Source organism: Scyliorhinus torazame, chromosome 2, assembly GCF_047496885.1.
Source record: "Scyliorhinus torazame isolate Kashiwa2021f chromosome 2, sScyTor2.1, whole genome shotgun sequence".
NCBI lineage: Eukaryota > Metazoa > Chordata > Chondrichthyes > Carcharhiniformes > Scyliorhinidae > Scyliorhinus > Scyliorhinus torazame.
This window is the reverse complement of record NC_092708.1, coordinates 345,170,275-345,181,643: the sequence shown is the minus strand read 5'-3', so window position 1 is coordinate 345,181,643 and position 11,369 is coordinate 345,170,275. Positions and strand designations below refer to the sequence as shown.

At 46.4% G+C, this 11,369-nt stretch overlaps 1 protein-coding gene across 1 annotated transcript in view; it reads left to right on the top strand.

Annotated features, from left to right (window-relative positions):
- Positions 1–754: 754 nt before the first annotated feature.
- The window catches only part of klhdc2 (kelch domain containing 2), a 34,263-nt gene continuing 23,648 nt past the window's right edge, over positions 755–11,369 (top strand). Inside the window, exons 1-3 of the mRNA XM_072490869.1 lie at positions 755–882; positions 1,410–1,703; positions 9,354–9,433. Coding sequence (XP_072346970.1) covers positions 1,515–1,703; positions 9,354–9,433 — 269 coding nt within the window. The 5' untranslated portion in view covers positions 755–882; positions 1,410–1,514. The remainder of the gene's footprint in view (positions 883–1,409; positions 1,704–9,353; positions 9,434–11,369) is intronic.

Here is an 11,369-nt window from a genome sequence, read left to right as displayed (position 1 = left end):
AGAACGCTTACCCGGAGATCAGAGGCTGAATGCCCTTGACTGCTGAAGTGTTCCCCGACTGGAAGGGAACATTCCTGCCTGGTGATTGTCGCGCGATGTCCGTTCATTCGTTGTCGCAGCGTCTGCATGGTCTCGCCAATGTACCACGCTTCGGGACATCCTTTCCTGCAGCGTATGAGGTAGACAACGTTGGCCGAGTTGCACGAGTATGTACCGCGTACCTGGTGGGTCGTGTTCTCACGTATAATGGTGGTACCCATGTCGATGATCTGGCACGTCTTGCAGAGTTTGCCATGGCAGGGTTGTGTGGTGTCGTGGTCGCTGTTCTGAAGGCTGGGTAGTTTGCTGCAAACAATGGTTTGTTTGAGGTTGCGCAGTTGTTTGAAGGCAAGTAGTGGGGGTGTGGGGATGACCTTGGCAAGATGTTCATCTTCATCGATGACGTGTTGAAGACTGTGAAGAAGATGTCGTAGTTTCTCCGCTCCGGGAAAGTACTGGACGCCGAAGGGTATTCTGTCGGTTGTGTCTCATGTTTGTCAGTAAATTGATCAAATCCACCCCCCCACCCCCCCCCCCCGAATTCCTCAGCCTGCAGGCAGGATCAAGTTGCACCTTCCGGACAAACTCCTGGGTTTGTCTGCTCTTCCTTGGAAGGACAATCAGGAACCCAGCCCGAGCTTCTTTCCCTGGCACGCGGAAGTGCAGCCGCGCGGGGGTTTGTCCAGCGGTCACGTGACCCAGTGGCCCTGTAACCCGGCGCTCCACGATCAGGTGATACCAACAGCTTCCGGCTGTGAAGACTGAGCGTAGTTCGCCAGCGCGCGACTTCCGGTTTGTGTGGAGTTTGTAAACAAGCGGCCCGGAGCGAGGATGTGGACTGAGGTACGGGGGTCCTGGCGAGGAGGCAGTGGGAGAGGGCAGTGGGGGCACCGAGGTCTGTGCCGACCAGGTTAACCCCCGACTGAAGGCCGCTGGCCATTGGGGATGGAGCTGAGCCTCTCGGTCAGTTTGAAAGTCTGCGGGCGATGGTTGGGGTTTGACTCTGGCCTTCCTATCATCAACTGACTTTACATGTTGCAATTAAGCATTAACTGCCGAGTTGAAGGCAGCATTAATGTACAGTTCTATTATCTCTATGCCTTGTTTTAAAATTGGAACAATGTCATATTCTGCCGCTCTGGTTGAATAAACAGCTTACTTTGAAGAAAACAGAGAAACTGTTGGACAATCTCAGCTGGTCTGCCAGTATCTGCAGAGAGAGAAGAGAGCTGATTAGGAGTCATTCAGACTCGAATTGTGAACTCTAATCTCCCTACACCGATGCTATCAGACCTGCTGAGGTCCAGCATTTTCTGTTTTTGTTTCCGATTCCAGCATTCGCAGTAATTTGCTCTTATCTTATTTTGCAGCTTCTTTCATTTGCCAAAAACTAATTTAGAGCCATTTGGGACGCATACACAGTAAAGTCGCATTGCAGTCAAATGTTGGCTACTTTTGTTTAGAAATTGTGAAACATGGCAAATGAAAATGAAGATTTGAACGAGGACCTACATGTTGTAGACGAGGAGGAAGAGGAAAATGCTCTTGATTATCATCAGGATAGGATGCCACTTCCAACGTTTCATGATTCTGTACCTGAAGAACGCAGTGGTCATGTAGCTGTAGCACATGGAAGTTATATGTATATCTTGGGTGGCTATAAGGTAAGATAATACAGATTGTGACATTGTCATGTAAGTTTTGTTAAATTTTCAATACGATCATTTATTTTGGATGACTGTATACAGCAAATAATTTTTGTATGTGTGAGACAGAGAAAAATGTATCTTTAGGGAATCCTGGACACATTTGCAATAATCTCAGCCTTGGGGAACATCGCTGCAAGAGTTCCTCAGGGTTGTGCCTGAGGCCCAACTATCTTCCCTCCATCATAAGGTCAGACCTGGGATGAAAGTCCAGCACCAATTTCTACGTAGAAGCACTAGAGATGTATAAAAAAGAATGTGCAAGAGGGAACTTAAAAAGGAAGTTAGGAGAGCAAAAAGGGGACGTGATGCTGGCAGGTTAATTTAAAAAAAATGTAAATCCTAAATTGTTTCACAAGTATGTTATGGGTAAAAGGATCACTGGGGAACCACAGTGGGAATTTGTTTGTGGAACCGGAGGACATGGGTAGGGCTCTAAAAATACTTTTGTCAGTGTTCACTAGTGAGAGGTACAATGTGGATATAGAAATATTGGTTTCCTCCCACAGTCCAAAGACGTGCAGATTAGGTGGATTGGCCATGATAAATTGCCCTTAGTGACCAAAACGGTTAGGAGGGGTTATTAGGGACTTTCGGCGACGGCGGGCGGGAGGCGGCCGCACAATGGAGGGCTCCCGTTCGGCACTGGCATTTTCGGGGCTTTAAGCCCGGTCCCAGGGTCCGTGGAGGCAGCAGAAGCAGGGAGAAGGCACGGTGGAGGCACAGTGAAGACACAGGAGGAAAAAAAGAACAAAGAAAAATGTTGAGGGTGAGCAAGAAAACGGCCGATTTAAATAAATAAATAAATAAATAAAAATAAAAAAAAACAGCTGGAGGTCCGTCGGGGAGTGGAAAGGTCACCGCGGAGTCACCAGGAAAAATGGAGGCTGGTGCACCAGGGAAGGCCGCACTGCTTACGGCTGAAGAAATAACTAAGGTGATGGCTGCGGAATTTAAAAAGCAGTTGGCACAGATTGCGAAATGCATGGAGACGGTGAGGAAGGAGATGAGGGAGGTTTTGAGTGTGCTGGTGGAGGAGGTGGTTTCCCCGGTGAGGACGGAGGTGGCGAGCGCAGTGGCGGAGGTGCGAGAGCAAGGGGAGGCGCTGAAGGAAGTGGAGGAGACGTTATTGCAGCATGGTGATCAACTTGCCTCGATGGGGAAAGAGACGCGGAAAGTGATGGATACTAACAAGGATCTGCGAGGAAAAATGGAAGACCTGGAAAACCGATCCAGGCAACAGAATTTGAGGATTGTGGGGCTGTCCGAAGGAGTTGTAGGACCGAAGCCAACTGAGTATTTTGCCGCGATGCTGGCAAAACTATTGGGGGAGGGGGAGGATCCCTCCCGATATGAACTGGATCGGGCTCATCGGTCGTGGAGGCCTGTACCAAAGGCGAGTGAGCCGCCAAGGGCAGTGACTCTGTGCTTCCGTAGGTACAGGGTGAAGGAGAAGGTCCTGAGCTGGGCCAAGCAGAAGCGGGTGGTGCAGTGGGCTGGAGCTGGTATACGTGTATACCAGGACTTTACGGTGGAGCTGGCAAGGAGGCGGGCTGCCTTCAACCGGGTGAAGAGGGCACTGTACATTAGCAAGGTGCGGTGCGGCATTGTATATCCAGCGAAGCTGAGGGTGACTTACAAGCTCAGGGACTTTTATTTTGGAACGGCGGAAGCAGCTGAGGAGTTTGCGAAAGCAGAAGGACTGGCAGAACTGACAAATTGAGGAATGGCCATGTGCCGATGTAACCTCATGACTGTATTTTCTTCTTTTTTGTATCACTGCACGCAGGTGTAGAGATTAAAGGAGCCAATGTGGTATATATTTGGACAAGGGAAGGGACGGGACTGTCACTCGAAATGAGAGTTCTTTGGGGTGTAGGTGGATATGTGGGGTTTGTGTGCTCAAAGGGGATCTTTGGGCTTTCCTAGGGCCGGGCAAGTGGGAAAGGGACCCGGGCGGGGGCCTCCACGCTGGCCGGTTTAAGCTGGCCAGTGAACGGGAGTGAGGTGGGGGGAGGGGCTGCGGCCATCGGAGCCTGGCAGAACAGGGACCGAGTGGTCTAGCCGGGGTGGAAAGTTGGGGGGAAGGAACCGAGGTTGGGAGGAGGAGTTTTACAAGAGGCAGTGGACGGGAGGAGCTGGAGACCTGGGGGGGGGGGGGGGGGGGGAGCTGTGTAAGATTAATGGTGACTATGGGTAATCCCTGATTCCTTTTTGTCATTTGTTTATGTAAACATGCGGGTTGAGGTTTGGGGGTTGGTGGGTAGATGGGATTGTTGTTATTATGGGAACTGACATATCTTGCTGATTATTGTTTATTGTTGATGGATGTAAATGTGGGAGAAAAGGTGAAAAAGGAGAATAAAAAAAAAATATTTTTTAAAAAGGAGGGGTTATTAGGTTACGGGGATAGGGTGGAGGTGAGGGCTTAAGTGGGTCGGTGCAGACTCGATGGGCCAAATGGCCTCCTTCTGCACTGTATGTTCTATGGAAATCAGGGAGAAGGACTATGATAAGATTAAAGAAATTAACAGACAAAGAGGAGGTTCTGAGAGACTTAGCAGGTTTAAAAGTAGATAAATCGCCAGGGCTGGCTGAAATGTATCCCAGGCTGCTGAGTGAGGCAAGGGAGGAAATAGCAGGGGCACGCAATAATTTTCAACACCTCTCTGGAGAGGTGCCGGAGGACTTGAGAATAGTCTATGTGGTACCATTATTCAGGAATGGAGGAAAGGATAAACCAAGAAACTACAGGTTAATCAATCTAACCTCAATGGTGGGGAAACTATTGGAAGCAATTTTGAGAGACAGAATTGATCTACCTTTGGAGAGGCATGGATTAATCATGAACAGTCAGCATGGTTCTATTAAGGGGAAGTCCTGTTTGACCAACTTCCTCCAGGATGTTGATACTGGGGGATTCATAATCTTTTTATTGTCACAAGTGTGCTTACATTAACACTGCAATGAAGTTACTGTGAAAAGCCCCTCGTCGCCACATTCCGGCGCCTGTTCGGGTTCACAGAGGAATGATGGTAATGCCATTGAATGTCAAGGGGCAATTGTTTGATTATCTCTTATTGGAGATGGCCATTGCTTGGCACTTGTGTGGTACGAATGTTACTTCCACTTGTCAGCCTAAGCTAGGATATTGCACAATATTTTGCTGCATTTACATGTGGACTGCTTCAGTGTCTGAGGAGTCCTGAAAGGCGCTGAACATTGTGTAATCATCAGTGAACATCCCCATATCTGACCTAATGTTAGAAGGAAGGTCATTGATGAAGCAGCTGATGATGATTGGGCCAAGGACACTACCCTGAGGAACTCTTGCAGTGATGTCCTGGGACTGAGATGACTGACCTCCAACCACCACAACCATCTTCCTTTGTGCTAGGTATGATTCCAACCAGTGGAGAGTTTCCCCCCTGATTCCCATTGACTCCAGTTTAGCTCCGACTCCTTGATGCGATTCTCGGTCAAATACTGCCTTGATGTCAAGAGCACTCACTCTCACCTCTGGCATTCCGCTCTTTTGCCCATGTTTGAACCAAGGTTGTAATGAAGCCAGGAGCTGAGTGACCCTGACGGAACCGAAACTGAACATCAGTGAGCAGGCTATTGCTAATAAGTCTGTGCGGAGTCTGCACATCCCGTGTGTGCGTGGGTTTCCTCTGGGTGCTCCAGTTTCCTCCCACAGTCCAAAGATGTGCAGGTTAGATGGATTGGCCATGATAAATTGCCCTTAGTGTCCAATATTGCCCTTAGTGTTGGATGGGGTTACTGGGTTATGGGGATAGGGTGGAGGTGTTGACCTTGGGTAGGGTGCTCTTTCCAAGAACCGGTGCTGACTCGATGGGCTGAATGGCCTCCTTCTGCACTGTAAATTCTATGATCAGTGTTGCTTAATAGCACTGTTGATGACCCCTTCCATCACTTTACTGATGATTGAGAGTAGACTGATATGGCGATAATTGGCCAGGTTGGATTTGTCCTGCTTTTGAATACAGGACATACCTGGGCAATTTTCCACATTGCTGGGTAGATGCCAGTGTTGTAGCTGTACTGGAACAGCTTGGCTAGGGGAACGGCAAGTTCTGGAGCACGTCTTCAGTACTATTGCTGGAATATTGTCAGGGCCCATAGCTGTTGTAGTATCCAGAGACTTCAGCCATTTCCTGATATCATGTGGGGTGAATTGAAGACTGGCATCCGTGATGCTGGGGCCCATCGGAAGGGACCGAGATGGTCATCCACTCAGCTGAAGATTTTTGCAACTGCTTCAGCCTTGTCTTTTGCACAGATGTGCTGGACTCCACAATCATTGAGGATGGGGATATTTGTGGAGCCTTCTCCAGTGAGTTGTTTAATTGTCCACTACCATTCATGACTAGATGTGGCAGGACTGCAGAACTTAGATCTGATAATTGGTTATGGGATCACTTAGCTTTGTCTATCACTTGCTGCTAATGTTGTTTGGCATGCAAGTAGTCCTGTGTTATAGTCTCATTGGGTTGACACCTCATTTTTCGGTATGCTTGGTGCTGCTCCTGGCATGCCCTCCTGCACACTTCCAGGGTTGATCCCCTGGATTGGTGGTAATGGTAGAGTGGGGGATATGCTGAGTCATGAGGTTACAGATTGTGGCTGAGTGCAATTCTGCTGCTGCTGATGGTCCACAGGCCTCATGGATGCTCAGTCTTGACTTGCTAGATCTGCTCTGAATCTATCCCATTTAGCACAATGGTTGTGCCACACAACAATGGAGGGTATCCTCAATGTGAAGACGGGACTTTGTCTCCACAATGACTGTGCAGTGGCCACTCCTACAAATACTGTCATGGACAGATGCACCTGCGGCAGGTAGGTTGGTGAGGGTTAGGTCTAGTATGTTTTTCCCTCTTATTGTTTCCCTCACCATCTGTCTCTGACCCAGTCTAGCAGTTATGTCCTTTAGACCTCGGTCAGCTTGGTTAGTAGTGGTGCTACCGAACCAATCTTGGTGATGAACATTGAAGTCCCGTACCCAGTGTACATTTTGTGTGCTTGCCACTGTCTGTGCTTCCCCCATGTGGTGTTCAACATTTAGGAATATTGATTCATCGGCTGAGGGTGGACGGTATGTGGTAATCAGCAGCAGGTTTCCTTGCCCATGTTTGACTTGAAGCCATAAGACGTAATTGAGTCTGGTGTCGATGTTGAGGACTTTCAGGACAACTCTCTCCTGTCTGTATACCATTGTGCCGCCACCTCTTTTGGATCTGTCCTGCCCGTGGGACAAAACATACCCAGGGATGATGATGGTGGTGTCTGACTATGTCATGCTGTTGCTTGACTAGTCTGTGAGACAGCGCTCCCAATATTCGCACAAGCGGTTCGACTTTGTAGCGGTTAAATACAACTAAGTGGCTTGCCCGGACATTTCGGAGTCAACCACATTGCTGTGGATCTGGAGTCACATGTAGGCCAGGTGAGGACTGTAGATTTCCTTCCCATAAGAACATTAGTGAACATGCTGGGTTGTTTACGACAATTGACAATTATTTTATGGTCATCATTAGACTTTTAATTCAAGATATTTATTGGGGGGGAGGGACATGATTGTGATGTATATTGAGGGGCATAGATACAGTAGCCAGGAAGAAATTTTTCTGTTTGGCGGAGGGAATCAATGCCCAGGGGGCATAGATTTAAGGTAAGGGCCAGGAGGTTTAGAGGGGATGTGAGGAAAAACATTTTCACCCAGAGGGTGGTGGGAGTTTGGAACTCACTGCCTGAGAGGATGGTCGAGTCAGAGACCCTTATAATATTGAAGAAATATTTAGATGTGCACTTGTGATGCCAAGGCATGAAGGCTATGGGCAGAGTGCTGGAAAATGGGATTAGAATACTTAAGTGGTTGATTTGACCGGCGCAGACGTGACATTGGGAAATGAAGGGATGGGCAATATATGCTGGCCTGGCCAGCAACACCCACATCTGAAGAATGAATATTTTTTTTAAAAAGTAAATATGGCACAAAAGGAAGTAATTTGGCCAGTTGTGTCCATGGGGCTCTCTGTAGAGCAATTCAATCAGGCTTGTTTTGCCCTATTTCCTGTTGGCCCTGCAAGTATTTTTCCCGCAAATTCAAAGGAAATTTTCTTTTGAACCATTAATCGTTTGTTTCTACCACCCTCATAGAGAGCAAACTCCAGATCATTGCCACTTGCTGTGTTAAAATTTTTTTTAAAAAGTTCTTCTCACATCCCCCGTATCTCTGGCCTATGTCCATTAGTCCATGTAACATCTGCTAGTGGGAACATTTCTTTGTCAACTTGCCTCAGGGTGTCGTAATCTTGTACACTCCTATCAAATCTCTCCATAATCTCCTTTGCAACAAGGAGAACCCAGTTTCTCTCACCAAGCTTCCATTGTCTGCTATCCTCCAGTTTGAAAAACAGCCATTTACCATGACTTGCTGCTTTCTGTCTTTAACATCAATTTTGTTATTCCAAATTGACACTGACCCGCCTCAATTTTGTCAATAAGCCTTTTATGTGGTACTTCACAAACATTGATTGTGACCTCTCTCAGTTGTGGGGCCATCATCTGAGGTCATGAGCTCCAGGGCAGCAATTGCGACTGACTGTCAAACGAAGGCACTGGTGGAACAGTTCTGCTCTTGGCACCACTACATGTGTGTGAATGGTTCTTCGTTCTGAGGCCCCATCAGAGCCTACAAAACATTTGTGGACAAAATGGGTGCTGCTCAACATCTCCCACCTCCACCCCCACTCAACAACTGTGTCCTCCCCCATTTTCAATCTGCTCTACAGACAACACCTACTGCATTCCCTTCATCAACTTTTTCTGTGTTTCTGTTACTTGGTCAAAAATTGTTGGATTGGATTAGTCAAACACAATCTGCTGTTTACAAATCTGTGGTGGCTCTCCTCAATTAACACAAACCTCTCGAAGTGCCTGGTTAATTGTTTTCCCGGGTTATTGCTCCTAAAACCTAACCCACCACTGATGTTAATCTTACCAGCTGTAGTTATCATGGATGTCCATACACCCTTTGTGGGTCACTGAATAACTTGAGTGTATAGTCTGGCAATTAGAAGAATGAGAGGTGACCTCATTGAATCATACAAGAATCTGAAGCGGTTTGACAGGGTAGACACTAAGGCTGTTTCCCTGGCTTGGGAAGCTAGAATGTGGGCATGGCCTTTGGATAAGGGGCTGATTATTTAGGACTTCGATAAGGAGAAATTTCTTCTTTCAAAGGCTTCTGGATCTTTAGAATTCTCTAACCCAGAGGCATCTCCATGGCTACATAAGTTTAAAAATCAGTGTACATCAAATTACTGAGAGAACATCTTCCCTGTTCATTACACAATATCTTCTGTTGAATAATGGAGCAGTGTGTGGAAATTTTCTTACCACTGCTGTGTTAGTATTGTTTATTGTACTTTGTTTGGCATTTTTTGATAAAATTATTTCAATGTAATCTTATTGAACTGAATCGGGACTTCACAAAATCATTGCAAAAGGGATGACTGAAGAGTTTTAAGTGCCGTTGTTTTTTGGTCCCTTTCCCTGAACTGCTTTACTTTTGTTTTGCAGAATGCTGCAATTCAAGGCTACCATGATTTCTACTTGCCAAGAGAAGAACTTTGGATCTATAACATGGAAACTGGACGATGGTATGTGAAATGTTTTTATATCCTATCCATATTACACATTGGAAAGGTAGCAGACAATTCTAAGCCTCCGTGTGTCATGCAAATGGTTTGGTGTGACTCGTGCTTTAGGGCACGTTAGTAAAGATGATGTACAGTCTTTTACTCAAGATTATGTCACTCTTTTTGGAGTGATTTCCAGCACTATTCAGCCCCCAAACTCGGTCACTTTCTATACATGCTCCCACCCCCAGCAAGGTCGCATTTTGCAAACTAGAAAATCAGAGGTTGTCACTGTAGTGAATGGGCTGGATCTTCCACTGACCTCAGTACAAGATGGGAAGCCATTCAATGTGGAATCCTCTCTTCCTCAGCAAATGGTGAGAGCATGATGCGGATCATAAATTATCATTAAAAGTAAAATAGAATGCTTCTAATTTTTTTTTTTCCCTATGCAAGGGTATGGTCATATTCATTGCATGTTCCCAGCTGCTCCAAGCAAGCAGTCTGCCTTCTTGAATTACTGCAATCTTTACAAAGATGGACCTTCACAATGATGTTAGCATTGTGAGATTCTGACCATGGAAGATGGAGGGCAGATAGTGTGGTTTCTCCTGTTTGACATGGGCATTACCTAGCACTGACAGGACATGAATGTCACCCATATTATTCAGGTCACACTGCAGATTGCCTCCGCATCAAGTGAGTTTTGAATGTAACTGAATGGCAGTGGAATTTTCAATCGGTAACTTAACTCCTCTTATGCCAGAGGGCAGGCCATTGAGAAACATTGGTCTCGTGCAGGCAGTAGAAATAGTCTCTCCTCAAATGACCCTTGTAATGGAACTAGTGGGGGAATTCAAAATCCACTTCTACATTTGTGTTGGAGGCAGGGCATTCATTACATGAAGAATACAAATGTAACTAGCAGTCCAAGAGAACAATTCAGGCAATAGACAGCAGGAGGATGGTATTAAAGCTGTAGTGACTTCTGCAATAGCAATGCTACTTTTCCATCGATGGAAAGTCTCACAAAGAAACTTGACTGTACAGAAATTGCAGTTTCAAATTGGTGGATATGGTGTCCAGCCAACCAGTTGCAGAATCATATTCCTGCATGCTTGCATTTAACCAACTCTAGCTATTCTTCAACCCCTCCTCTTCCACCCGCACCCTCCATCCGCTTTCTGATGTGTTGGGTGTTCTGGATCACATACAGGTCACCAACACTTGAAGTAGTGCAACACTATTTTATTAAAAGGTTAACTTTTAAACATACTTGAACTGTGGGTAAATACGATACTAGCTTTAACTAAAGACCTTTGCCTTGTCCTAACCAGTTGATGCACTCAGCACATGGCGAATGTCTGTGTTGCAGGCTGTGAGCTCTGTGCTCCTAGCTAGCTGCTACTCGAATGAGCGGGAACTCTGAAGCCCCCTGTCTTTATAGTGCGTGTGCTCTCACTGGTGATTGGCTGCGGTGTTGTGTATGTTGATTGGTCCCACTGTGTGTCCATCAGTGTGTGTCTGCACCATGATATACTGGTGTATATTATGACACTTTATTTGATTCCAGCTAATGCTTTGCATACAGGATTTACGGTAGTTAAGATCAATTGTATTCACCCTAGTTATAAGACATACCAGGTTTAGGCTGAAAACATGAACTAGCCCAACTTTGTGTTACTGCTTCCCACTTTATAGAAATATTCTATTGCAAATGGCAAAGCATTTAAGGGCAGTTCTGATTAAGGGCATCCCTCTGGATTGTAAAGTGGACAATTCATTATATGTGAGACTAGACGGTGAAAAATCATTCCGCTGTGTGATGTATCACAATGAACCCCAATCTTATCCCCATTTGAAGTTCACATGTGCACTTAATGGGCAGCACGGTAGCATTGTGGATAGCACAATTGCTTCACAGCTCCAGGGTCCCAGGTTCGATTCTGGCTTGGGT